This window comes from Rhinoderma darwinii, chromosome 13 (assembly GCF_050947455.1).
Source record: "Rhinoderma darwinii isolate aRhiDar2 chromosome 13, aRhiDar2.hap1, whole genome shotgun sequence".
Taxonomy (NCBI): Eukaryota; Metazoa; Chordata; class Amphibia; order Anura; family Rhinodermatidae; genus Rhinoderma; species Rhinoderma darwinii.
The window spans coordinates 7,105,016-7,119,344 of NC_134699.1; the positions used below are offsets into that span (position 1 = coordinate 7,105,016).

The window sequence follows — 14,329 nt, forward strand, 5'->3', positions numbered from 1 at the left end:
GTCACTCTTATAGGGGCACTCTGGCTGGCACTCTTATAGGGGCACTATGGCTGGCACTCCTATAGGGGCACTCTGGCTGGCACTCTAGCTGTCACTCTTATAGGGGCACTGGCTGGCACTCATAGGGGCACTATGGCTGGCACTCGTATAGGGGCACTCTGGCTGGCACTCTTATAGGGGTACTATGGCTGGCACTCGTATAGGGGCACTCTGGCTGGCACTCGTATAGGGGCACTCTGGCTGGCACTCTTATAGGGGCACTCTGGCTGGCACTCCTATAGGGGCACTCTGGCTGGCACTTTTATAGAGGCACTCTGTCTGGCACTCTTATAGGGGCACTCTGGCTGGCACTCTTATAGGGGCATTCTGGCTAGCACTTATAGGGGCACTCTGGCTGGCACTCCTATAGGGGCACTCCAGCTGTCACTTTTATAGAGGCACTCTGTCTGGCACTCTTATAGGGGCACTCTGGCTGGCACTCTTATAGGGGCATTCTGGCTAGCACTTATAGGGGCACTCTGGCTGGCACTCTTATAGGGGCATTCTGGCTAGCACTTATAGGGGCACTCTGGCTGGCACTCCTATAGGGGCACTCTGGCTGGCACTATTCATAGATAAACTGACTGTCACTGTTGTAAGGGGACTCTGGCATGTACTACTCATGGGCGCATTCTGGCTGTGACTATTCATCAGCGTATTCCAGCTGTCCTTCTTATGGTGGCACTGTGGCTCACAGTTATGGGGGTACTGTTGCTGGCACTACTCTTGAATGCATTCTTGCTGTCACTGTTATGGGGCACTGTGGCTGGCACTATTCATGGATCTATTCTTGCAGTCATTGTTATGGGGGTGCTGTGGTTGAAGCTAATCATGAAGTTACTTTGGCTGGCACTATTCTTGGCTGAAATCTTGCTGTCACAGTTATGGGGGCACTTGGCTGACACTATTCATGGGGCTACTTTGGTTACCACTATTCTTGCTGTCACTTTTATGGGGGTCCTAATACAAGATTCTGTTACATAGAGAATCTATTATATCTGAAATACTGGTTCACTAAATACCCCCTCCCTCACCTACCCATGGTACCAGCTTGGCACATATACCCGACTCGTTCTGTATACCCACAGCCATTCAGCAGGGCCCTGGGGTTGTCCAGGATTAGAATAATATGACAGCTTTCTTCCAGAAACAGCGCCACACCTGTCCAGGGGTTGCGTTTGGTATTGCAGCCCAGCTCTATTGAAGTTAATGGAGCCGAGCTGCAATACCACATACAACCTGTGGACAGCTGTGGCGCTGTTTTTAGAGGAAAGCTGCCATGTTTTTCTCAAACTGGACAACCCCATTGGTCAGATGCTCTGTTCTAAAGGAATCCTTTAAATCCCATTTTAACCCTTTCAATCGCTGCTTATATAACACAATAAACAGGACTCCAAATTGTCGAACAATTGTAATTTATATGGTTTAAAAATAAAATATGCAAGGGGCAAAATTCTCTGGAAGAATCTGCAGACGTGCGAACCGTATGGCATAACCTTATGGACCTCATTACTCCAGGGCGACCTGGTCATGACGGAGACAGATCAGGAGATATGGGGGGAGGGGAGGGCATCAGACGGGATCGTGAGATAAAATGACAAATGACATGTACATAAAATAGTTTTGTTTGCTGTTTTTTGTTTCGGGAGCTGGCATGGAAGTCTACGGCGGCGGCTTTTATCCGGACATCTCCTCCCGCTGCTCCTTATTCCTGCGGACCTCTGCTGCATGAAGCTCCTGCAACGACACAAGGAAAGATTATCATACAGCACTTCTAGGTACTGATACATTGTAACAAACGGCAGCTGTGTGCGCAGGACCAAGTCAGGATGGGTTTTCAGCCTCTGAAAGTTTCCATTCCCTTACAGCAAGTAGAGATCTTGAAGAAATTGGAACAAGCAATTTAAAGTGACCACAACGCAATTGTGAAGGCCCAACTTTGCTGAGATAGCATGATGCACTGTATTGTGGTCAATGTAGCTTTTTACACTGCACGATAGAGCTGTACGGAGATCCTGCAGCTTTGAAGGAATTCTGAATGCAGCTCTAGATGTGACTAGAGTATAAAACAATGTAATGTAGAATGTAAAGCAAAATCAATTGTGGTTGCATAATGAAGTAGCAGCAGCTATAGAGAAGCCAATACCTTTTCACGGAGACGCTCCCTGAGAGCCGCCATGTGGGCATCACGGATCTCCTGACTCAGCTCCATCTTGTAGTTGAGTTTTTCCTCAGCCATTCGGCTGAAGTTGTTATTGTCTTCTATTGCCCTGTGCAAAACGTCCCTCTCATGTTCCCTCTTCTCAGCAAGTTGTTTCAGCACCTGAGCTTCCTGGCTCTGAAAGGTACGAGACATCAGATGGTAGAAAAAAATCCATCTACTCAGCTTGTATGACAGACAATACCCAGGTTATACCAGCATGGCCCATATCACTATATACAGAATATACCCAGGTTATACCAGCATGGCCCATATCACTATATACAGAATATACCCAGGTTATACCAGCATGGCCCATATCACTATATACAGAAGATACCCAGGTTATACCAGCATGACCCATATCACTATATACAGAATATACCCAGGTTATACCAGCATGGCCCATATCACTATATACAGAATATACCCAGGTTATACCAGCATGACCCATATCACTACATACAGAAGATACCAAAGTTATACCAGCATGGCCCATATCACTGTATACAGAAGATACCCAGGTTATACCAGCATGGCCCATATCACTATATACAGAATATACCCAGGTTATACCAGCATGGCCCATATCACTATATACAGAAGATACCCAGGTTATACCAGCATGACCCATATCACTATATACAGAATATACCCAGGTTATACCAGCATGACCCATATCACTATATACAGAATATACCCAGGTTATACCAGCATGGCCCATATCACTATATACAGAATATACCCAGGTTATACCAGCATGACCCATATCACTACATACAGAAGATACCAAAGTTATACCAGCATGGCCCATATCACTATATACAGAAGATACCCAGGTTATACCAGCATGGCCCATATCACTATATACAGAAGATACCCAGGTTATACCAGCATGGCCCATATCACTATATACAGAAGATACCCAGGTTATACCAGCATGGCCCATATCACTATATACAGAAGATACCCAGGTTATACCAGCATGGCCCATATCACTATATACAGAAGATACCCAGGTTATACCAGCATGGCTCATATCACTATATACAGAAGATACCCAGGTTATACCAGCATGGCCCATATCACTATATACAGAAGATACCCAGGTTATACCAGCATGGCCCATATCACTATATACAGAATATACCCAGGTTATACCAGCATGGCCCATATCACTATATACAGAAGATACCCAGGTTATACCAGCATGACCCATATCACTATATACAGAATATACCCAGGTTATACCAGCATGACCCATATCACTATATACAGAATATACCAAGGTTATACCAGCATGGCCCATATCACTATATACAGAATATACCCAGGTTATACCAGCATGACCCATATCACTACATACAGAAGATACCAAAGTTATACCAGCATGGCCCATATCACTATATACAGAAGATACCCAGGTTAAACCAGCATGGCCCATATCACTATATACAGAAGATACACAGGTTATACCAGCATGGCCCATATCACTATATACAGAAGATACCCAGGTTATACCAGAATGGCCCATATCACTATATACAGAAGATACCCAGGTTATACCAGCATGGCCCATATCACTATATACAGAAGATACCCAGGTTATACCAGCATGGCTCATATCACTATATACAGAAGATACCCAGGTTATACCAGCATGGCCCATATCACTATATACAGAAGATACCCAGGTTATACCAGCATGGCCCATATCACTATATACAGAAGATACCCAGGTTATACCAGCATGGCCCATATCACTATATACAGAAGATACCCAGGTTATACCAGCATGGCCCATATCACTATATACAGAAGATACCCAGGTTATACCAGCATGGCCCATATCACTATATACAGAAGATACCCAGGTTATACCAGCATGTTCCATATCACTATATACAAGAAGATGTATAACTTATACCAGCTGTACATATATAATTATATACAGAAGATACCCAGGTTATCCCAGCATGCTCCATATCACTATATACAAGGAGATGTATAACTTATACCAGCTGTACATATATAATTATATACAGAAGATACCCAGGTTATATCAGCATGCTCCATATCACTATATACAAGAATATGTATAACATACCAGCTGTATATATATAATTATATACAGAAGATACCCAGGTTATACCAGCATGCTCCATATCACTATATACAAGAAGATGTATAACTTATACCAGCTGTACATATATAATTACATACAGAAGATACCCAGGTTATACCAGCATGCTCCATATCACTATATACAAGAAGATGTATAACTTATACCAGCTGTACATATATAATTATATACAGAAGATACCCAGGTTATACCAGCATGCTCCATATCACTATATACAAGAAGATGTATAACTTATACCAGCTGTACATATATAATTATATACAGAAGATACCCAGGTTATACCAGCTGTACATATATAATTATATACAGAAGATACCTAGGTTATACCAGCATGCTCCTTATCACTATATAAAAGATGTATAACTTACCAGCTGTACATATATAATTATATACAGAAGATACCTAGGTTTTACCAGCTGTACATATATAATTATATACAGAAGATACCTAGGTTATACCAGCCTGCTCCATATCACTATATACAAGAAGATGTATAACATATACCAGCTGTACATATATAATTATATACAGAAGATACCTAGGTTATACCAGCTGTACATATATAATTATATACAGAAGATACCCAGGTTATACCAGCTGTACATATATAATTATATACAGAAGATACCTAGGTTATACCAGCTGTACATATATAATTATATACAGAAGATACCTAGGTTATACCAGCATGCTCCATATCACTATATACAAGAAGATGTATAACTTATACCAGCTGTACATATATAATTATATACAGAAGATACCCAGGTTATACCAGCATGCTCCATATCACTATATACAAGAAGATGTATAACATATACCAGCTGTACATATATAATTATATACAGAAGATACCTAGGTTATACCAGCTGTACATATATAATTATATACAGAAGATACCCAGGTTATACCAGCTGTACATATATAATTATATACAGAAGATACCTAGGTTATACCAGCTGTACATATATAATTATATACAGAAGATACCTAGGTTATACCAGATGTAGATATATAATTATATACAGAAGATACCTAGGTTATACCAGCTGTACATATATAATGATATACAGAAGATACCTAGGTTATACCAGATGTACATATATACTTATATATAGAATGTGATATTGCAGTATGGTATAACCTGGGCTCCCTCCTAGAGCAGCGGAAGAAGTAAGGTCGTGTTACACATCCACAAGTTACCTTCCTCCTCTCGTCTGCCGCCTCCAGCCGCTTCTGCAGCTCTTCCAGGGATATCTCCCTCTTCCTTGGAGAGATGGCCAGGGGAGGACCATCCGGGGACAAATCTGAAGGTGATTTCAAGATCACTTCAAAGCTCTGCCCTGATGACCTCTTATTCAGCTGCTTTACCTCCATGTCTGTGGACACACAAGACAATTATCATTATCATGTCACTGACTTGGACATTCCCAGGAAGGATAGAAGAGTTTTTCTGACCTTCATACTCGCAGACTGTTTTGGGATGAGGCTGCGAGTAAAAGCAGGAGCAGATCAGGGACAGCATAGATAGCTCCTTCATCTTCTCTTTGTAGGCTGCAAGAGAAAAAGTGTCACTTAGTGAAGAATCCCTTTAATAATCAACTATTGCTGGTGACAGTGCAGGATATTCATGCTCACTACCATAGATGCAGCACCTTCCACTGCCATGAAGCCTGGGGATAAGCGGCATCAGATCTATTTGGCCACTTTCCGTTCCCAAGGGAGGACAGTGTGAACCTGCTCAGCTCATTCCTTCCTTATTGACACTATTACATCAGCAAACAAGGAAGACAAGAACGGGCCTAAGGTACACTGTTTAGCTTGCAAAAGATTGCCCAGACTGATACATTGAAACAAACCCTCAGCTGTGTGAGCAGGACTAGGTAGAGGAAGACAAGAACTCACCCAAGAAGCACAATTTAGCTCACGGGGGATTGCTTAAACCCGTTACATTGTATCAAACCCTCTTAAGTTTGAGCAGAATAAGGCGATGAAAGACAAGTACTGACCTAAGAGCACTATTTAGCTCACAGAGGATTGCCTAGACTCACACATTGTATCAGACTCTTAGCTGTTTGAGCAGGACTAAGTGAAGGAAGGCAAGAACTCACCCAAGCAATTTTTAGCTCAAGGAGGATTGCCTAGACTCAGAGATTGTAACAAACCCACTGCTGTGTGAGCAGGGCAAGGTAATGATATGCAAGAAGTGACCTAAGAGCATTATAAAGCTCACAGAGTAGTGCCTAGACTGACACTTTGTAGCAGCATAGTTGCCAACATTTGAAAATTGCTTCCAGGGACACTTAGGCTGGGTTCACACGACCATGTTACGTCCGTAATGGACGGAACGTATTTCGGCCGCAAGTCCCGGACCGAACACACTGCAGGGAGCCGGGCTCCTAGCATCATAGTTATGTACGATGCTAGGAGTCCCTGCCTCGCTGCAGGACAACTGTCCCGTACTGTAATCATGTTTTCATGTGCTGTAATACTGTAATCATGTTACGTCTTTGGTGGGTGTGTCTTAGGGGGCGTTACTTATCTGGGGGTGTGGCCAGTGGGTGTGGCTTTCTTTCCAGAATTTCTGCATACAAATAAATGAACAAAAATGTCTGGACTAGCTTGTCTGACAACTACTATGGCGGCCGGTATCTCTCTCTGGTTATCCAGCTGTATACAGACAGGCAATTTCTCACTTTATCTCTAGGGCTAGGAGATATGTGCTGACCACTACTGGTAGTGTAAAAACCAGCGTAGATAGTGCCACACTCAGTGCCCCTTGTAGATGGTGCGCCACACCGCCCCCTGTAGATATTGCCACGCACTGCTCCCTGTAGATAATGCCACATGCCCCCCTGTAGATAGTGCCACAGTGCCCTCTGTAGATAGTGCCACACAGCCTCCTCTTTTGCTGGTACAACACAGCCCCCCTGTAGCTGGTGCCACACACTCCACTCCCTGTAGACGGTACCAAAACCCCCCTCCTCTGTAGATGGTGCCACACATGCTCCCCCTGTAGATAGAGCCATTGTGGCTCCCTCTAAGGGGGTAATCCCCAGCCAGAGCATTGCCAACGCTCTGGACGGGGATTCCTCTATTGGAGAAGCCCCTGACGTCACTGACCATAGCGTCGGCAACGCACGGGCCGGGGATTCCGGCGCTCCAGGAGGAGCCCCTGACTTCACTGTCCATATATGGACAGTGACGTTGTCAGGGGTTCCCTCTATGAGCGGAATCCCCGACCAGGGCGTCGGCAATGCTCTGGCCGAGGATTCCCCTGCAGGAGGAGATGCTGATATTACTGTCCTTATATGGACAGTCACGTCAGGGGTTCCCTCTATGAGCAGAATCCCCTGCCAAAGCGTCAGCAATTGTATCTGCGTCCTGTGAAGGCAAGAACTCACCCAAGAACCAATTTTTAGCTCAAAGAGGATTAACTAGACTCAGACATTATAACAAACCCTCTGATGTGTGAGTAGGATAAGGTGATGAGATGCAAGAACTGGCCCAAGAGGCCCCTTTTAGCTTGCAGAGGATTGCCTACACTGTCACATTGTAACAGAAGCTGTGTGTGCAGGACTAGGCCATGACAAGGATAAGTGTCTGTGAAGGGGGTTTGAACGTGTGCCATGTCATTGCATGAGCGGGCACCAGCAGGAGGGGGCACTTTATATACTCCCTTCAGTTTTGGATTCAGGAGAAAAACAGCAAGACCTCAGCTCGTCGTGATATAAGACAGCAGTGATCTGGAGACTCAGACATGTCACCGAGGAGTCTCAAACCTCTACCCAAATACCCAGAACCAGCTATCAGCTGCTATGTGCACAAGATGCCCTTCTCCTGGGAGAAAAGAGCCTGGCGCCAGCGTTCAACATTAATTACCAAATGCCAGACAAGACAGGCAGCTGGCAGCAGAACGCGTGTGTCCTGGGTATAAAACAGGAAGATGACTGACTGCAAAGGGAATAACAGAACAGGAGCCGTCTACTTCATATACACTGGACAATATGTTATTATTATATAGATGGTGCTTATGTTATAGTTCTACAGTGCAAGTCCTATACTGGAACCACATGAGAAGATACCGGACAGTAATCAGTAATTCCATCTTTTATTATTATTCTACAGTTTATATATAGAATTAATTTACACAGAAGTGGAGTCACTGTATACATACATTACTTATCCTGTACTGATCCTGAGTTACATCCTGTATTATACTCCAGAGCAGCACTCACTATTCTGCTGGTGGAGTCACTGTGTACATACATTACATTACTTATCCTGTACTGATCCTGAGTTACATCCTGTATTATACTCCAGAGCAGCACTCACTATTCTGCTGGTGGAGTCACTGTGTACATACATTACATTACTTATCCTGTACTGATCCTGAGTTATATCCTGTATTATACTCCAGAGCTGCACTCACTATTCTGCTGGTGGAGTCACTGTGTACATACATTACTGATCCTGAGTTATATCCTGTATTATACTCCAGAGCTGCACTCACTATTCTCCTGGTGGAGTCACTGTGTACATACATTACATTACTTATCCTGTACTGATCCTGAGTTACATCCTGTATTATACTCCAGAGCTGCACTCACTATTCTGCTGGTGGAGTCACTGTGTACATACATTACATTACTTATCCTATACTGATCCTGAGTTATATTCTGTATTATACTCCAGAGCTGCACTCACTATTCTGCTGGTGGTGTCACTGTATACATACATTACATTACTTATCCTGTACTGATCCTGAGTTACATCCTGTATTATACTCCAGAGCTGCACTCGCTATTCTGCTGGTGGAGTCACTGTGTACATACATTACATTACTTATCCTGTATTATACTCCAGAGCAGCACTCACTATTCTGCTGGTGGAGTCACTGTATACATTACATTACTTATCCTGTACTGATCCTGAGTTATATCCTCTATTATACTCTATTCTGCTGGTGGAGTCACTGTGTACATACATTACTTATCCTGTACTGATTGATCCTGAGTTACATCCTGTATTATACTCCAGAGCAGCACTCACTATTCTGCTGGTGGAGTCACCGTGTACATACATTACTTATCCTGTACTGATCCTGAGTTACATCCTGTATTATACTCCAGAGCTGCACTCACTATTCTGCCGGTGGAGTCACTGTGTACATAGATTACATTACTTATCCTGTACTGATCCTGAGTTACATCCTGTATTATACTCCAGAGCTGCACTCACTATTCTGCTGGTGGAGTCACTGTGTACATAGATTACATTACTTATCCTGTACTGACACTATGTTACAGTCTGTATTATACTCCAGAGCTGCACTCACTATTCTGCTGGTGGAGTCACTGTGTACATACATTACATTACTTATCCTGTACTGATCCTGAGTTATATCCTGTATTATACCCCAGAGCTGCACTCACTATTCTGCTGGTGGAGTCACTGTGTACATACATTACATTACTTATCCTGTACTGATCCTGAGTTACATCCTGTATTATACTCCAGAGCTGCACTCACTATTCTGCTGGTGGAGTCACTGTGTACATACATTACTTATCCTGTACTGATCCTGAGTTACATCCTGTATTATACTCCAGAGCTGCACTCACTATTCTGCTGGTGGAGTCACTGTGTACATAGATTACATTACTTATCCTGTACTGACACTATGTTACAGTCTGTATTATACTCCAGAGCTACGGTCACAATTCTGCTATTTGTTATTATAAACATTCAGCAAGCTTGTTGACAGTCACTTCTCTACCAGCTGAGCTGTGCTGCTCCTGTAATGCAGGAAAGCAGTAAGTGTGTTTCCTACATCAAATTACATTACAGAGCCTGGTGTAAAGCCGACTCTACCCAGAATGCAATTCACCAGAGTAAGCCTTGAACAGACATTGAACAATCAGTAAATGCTAGAAGATTTCAGCTCTGAGGCCTGCAGAATTTTCACTAGAGTGGAGCAAACGTTACCATTAACTTCTTCACTATTGAGGCATTGTATGGCGATACTATATGGACACTAAATGGCAGTATAGTGAGGGAAATATATGGCAGTGTTATGTGGGCACTTTATGGTAGTAGTGGTATTTGGATACTACATGGAGGTATTATATAGGCATTGAATAGCAGGACCCAGCCAAGATCTGCAGCGCGGGGACCAGAGCGGGATCGGTCAGGTAAGTATATTAGAAAATTTTAGGGTCATTTAAAGCCTATGTTTACAGGGAGTCAGGCAGGGTTATCTATGGCACTTCCAGGTTTTGCATAACTAGAAAAAGGCTACTGACATTCAATGGCATGGTGCTTTAAGACGGTCCTTTGGGGGGTGTCAGCCTTATATTATATAGAACATATACCCATACTGGCAAATCGGGCATTCCAAAAATAAATCCTACAAAATATCAACTTTATCCTATTACAGCCCAAGACTAAACTGATGGACGCTTTTGTGCCTTCTAATTGGTCGCTTGAAGTGCCAATCATGTGATTAGAGGAAGTGAGCCCCGCCCCCTTGACTCAGGGACCTAAGGGAACCCTGAACCTTCAGCCTATATTATCTCATCTCTAATTATTGTGCATTTGAATGTTACCTATTGGTGCCTGAGAGCAGTCATTTCGGGTTGGGGAGGGGTATTATAGTGTACTTCAATTGGATGTCAGGGAGGAAGTCCAGAAAAATGTCGGCCTCCATGATCCCTACGTTATGTGACCTATACCCAGTGCACATAACCTCCAGGGACATTTCTATACATACTATATATATCAATGGTTGCCGTTCTTTCTATACACTTTTCTTAGACTATACCGTTCTGACATATATGCGCCCCCTCTAAGCTCTCCTTAAAGGGGTATTCCCACAGGATATGCCATACATTTCCAATAGATAGAGCATTTATCTTGAGAACTGGGGGCGCCCAACCCTTTCCTTCAAGTTCCGGAAACAGCGTAGCTAGCTGTGCCAGCGGCCACCTTATGTCCCACTCCAGATAGGTGTCCCACTCCCGATAGGTGTCCCACTCCCGATAGGTGTCCCACTCCAGATAGGCGATGGTCCCAGAGCTGGGATCTGTATCTATCCTGTGGATATGCCATAAATGTCTAAGATGGGACTAAGCCTTTAATGGCTGAGAGCGCCCAGAAACGGAAAGGGCATGAAGCCAGCTCCCTCGTAGGCACTTTGGGTTGTTCTTTTAGTGGGTACAATTGTGCCCTCTAATACAGCGCTACGAGGTCATTTAGCGACAACCCGCGCCTCTTTTCGTTCACACTTTGCTTGCAAAATAGCAATTAGGATTTCACTGCCATGGCACCCCCACCCTCACCCCTTTTTTCATCCTTCGTGGTTTAAATCCCCCTATTGTATCCACCCCCTCCCATAAAAATCCTGACAATAGCAGTTAAGATCATGAGATGTTTGAAGTCTTAATATTGTGTTGGTCTCCTGAGCTGGGTGACTACTCACATCAACCATTGCAGTTCAGTACCAGCTATTGTTCTCTGTTATCAGCCATTTCATCTTAAGGAGAGGCTGACGGGAGTGTTCTTTAATGGAATGGATTACAGGAAGACTAGAACACAACCCACCCCACCCCCCATGATCAAGGGCGTAACTAGATCAAGGGCCCCATGCCCACCATCTGAGAATGGACCCCCATATCAGATCTCACACTCCTAATTTACTCACCACTCCTTGCTTCTCTTTTTCAGGGCCCGTCACAGAAAACCCCCTGCCACATTAAGCCCTGGCACACAAGGTCCGTGCCGCCGCGCATAAGACGTCCCGACATCGGGCAGCACCAGGACCTGGTATGCTGGGGTCAAATATGGCAGTTGGGCCTGAGGGAATCCAGGGAGGGCCACTTTCCCTCCGCGCCCGGTCGCTCCCCCTACCACCGCAATCGTTACCCCACTGCCCATGATCAATAGTTTATGTCTCATATCTCCAACGCTAAGAACCTGCGGAGACATTTTACCTCCACATGTGTGACTGATATCAGCCGCTCCTCTTATAACGCTCCTGCACTATTATAAGCTGCTGGAGTGCCTCTTTAAGCAATGCATTGTACATACGATGCATTGGGAGCACAGATACAATCAAACCCCCTCCCAAGAACGGACTGCAGGGGGAATGGAGAGGGGCGACACTGTGTCTATAGATCTTCATATACCACCAGCAATAGTCATAATTCTGCAGCCCAAATGCAAAAAAATGGGTGTCATCTAAACAACTGCCCCCCACTCTCGTTCTTTGACTATTGCCTTCTCATTGCTCTCCACCCATAACCCCCCCCCCCCCTAGGACACCCAGGCTCGGCAAGCATTGCAGGCGGCGCGGAGACAATAGGAAGGGATTTAGTGACGGGAGGTTTTCGGATACCCAAAGGACATGGCACAATTTACATGCACTGGTCTGCGCCATTCATTAACCCCCTCACACCCACAGAGCAGGCGTCTTTGCAGAATGGGGCATTCTATCCCTTGAGGCTACCTATTGAGTAGCATGGAGACATTCAGAGCGGGTCTAATCTGCGGCCACTCCCTAGGCTGAAATACATCACACCAGACAACACCCCAACATTGGTGAGACCCCTGAGGTGGCGTATTACCAGTTGATATGCCCGTCTACACCGCCTTTAATGAACCAAGTGCCGAGTGCCTTGTCCTAGGAAATCCCACCCATGCAGGTAGACGACAAACCCAGTATAGCTGCGTGGGCGTAGGGTGCAATCAATGGCAGGAAACTATGGCTCTGCTGCATTGTGTGAGGCTGCTAGTGGGGGGATTATCTAAACGTGCCTGCGTGGAACATGAAAAACCAGACAACGGGTGGGGGGTTGACAGCGTATATGTACATGGATGTGCACAGATAGAATGTAATCCTATATATATCTAATATATATATATAATCCGCGCCCAGCTCAGCGGGGATGGGCTGCTCTGTACAATGGTGTATGCAATATCCGTGCCGATACATATAGGTCTGTATATTGGTCTATATGGCCAGTGAAGGGTGGGTCTTGCATCCATATGGGCAGCATATATGTTGAAGGATCAGTCATCGTCATCATCATCATCACATACACTATCCTCAATGCAATGGGATATCTGCATCCATACATGTTTGCACACATACATCCTAGCAATGTAGATATGGGTAAGGGGCTGGGAACTGGTATATCATCCAGGTTGGAGAATACACGAATATCGCCTGCTATCTTGTCATCTGTAAACCTTTCTAAGCATGCACTCACACATATAACATGTAGCAATATGGAAGAAGGGCGCCACACCCAGGGACCCCACAGGGTGCATGCATATTGAGGGTCATTTATCCGCATCCTGCTGTATAGCATCTGGTGGAGGAGACGATGATGTTATATGGGCGGCTGTGCGGCGCCTACCTGACACGGTGCTGACCATGGTGCTGAAGGATGCGGCGTGGAGATGGTGCTGGGTGGCGGAGTACTGCAATGCTGTGGAAGGGAGAGGTAACGCCTGACTCAGCTCTAGGGGGATCCAGGCAGAGAGGGGGGAGGAGACAGAGGTGGAGGAGAGAACAGGGTGGGGGGCTCCGGGTCACCCTCACTGGAGGTGGCAGCAGGAGATGATGGGATCTGTTCTTATAGATTCCTGCGGCTGCAAACACTGAGAGAGGCGGATGGATGCAAAGTCATAGCAAAGACTGCTGCCTCCCCCAGCACCATTGTCAGCACAGACCAGCCCCCTACTCATCACACAGCCAACACCCCCATCATCTGCCAGGAGCCCAGACCCCCAGTGTATACCCTAATTATTCATCTATCTATCTATCTATCTATCTATCTATCTATCTATCTATCTATCTATCTATCTCTGTCATATCTATCTATCTATCTATCTATCTATCTATCTATCTATCTATCTATCTATCTATCTATCTATCTATCTAT

The 14,329-nt window shown here is 44.7% G+C and overlaps 1 protein-coding gene across 1 annotated transcript; it reads right to left on the reverse strand.

Annotated features, from left to right (window-relative positions):
• Window positions 1–1,437: 1,437 nt before the first annotated feature.
• STMN3 (stathmin 3) lies at window positions 1,438–14,081 on the reverse strand. The gene is made up of 5 exons (XM_075845825.1): window positions 13,802–14,081; window positions 5,841–5,936; window positions 5,586–5,761; window positions 2,186–2,377; window positions 1,438–1,776 (listed from the first exon to the last, which is right to left on the reverse strand). The coding sequence occupies exons 1-5, from the start codon at window positions 13,818–13,820 to the stop codon at window positions 1,717–1,719; spliced, it is 543 nt and encodes a 180-aa protein (XP_075701940.1). The 5' UTR covers window positions 13,821–14,081; the 3' UTR covers window positions 1,438–1,716.
• Between the last annotated feature and the right edge of the window lie 248 nt (window positions 14,082–14,329).

What these genes read in the sequence shown, in the direction of transcription:
- STMN3 (XM_075845825.1), bottom strand. An exon ending in CGGCAGACGAGAGGAGGAAG is followed by an intron (nt 2,378 to 5,585) that starts GTAACTTGTGGA and finishes CGTACCTTTCAG; the next exon opens with AGCCAGGAAGCTCAGGTGCT. An exon ending in GGGAGCGTCTCCGTGAAAAG is followed by an intron (nt 1,777 to 2,185) that starts GTATTGGCTTCT and finishes GTGTCGTTGCAG; the next exon opens with GAGCTTCATGCAGCAGAGGT.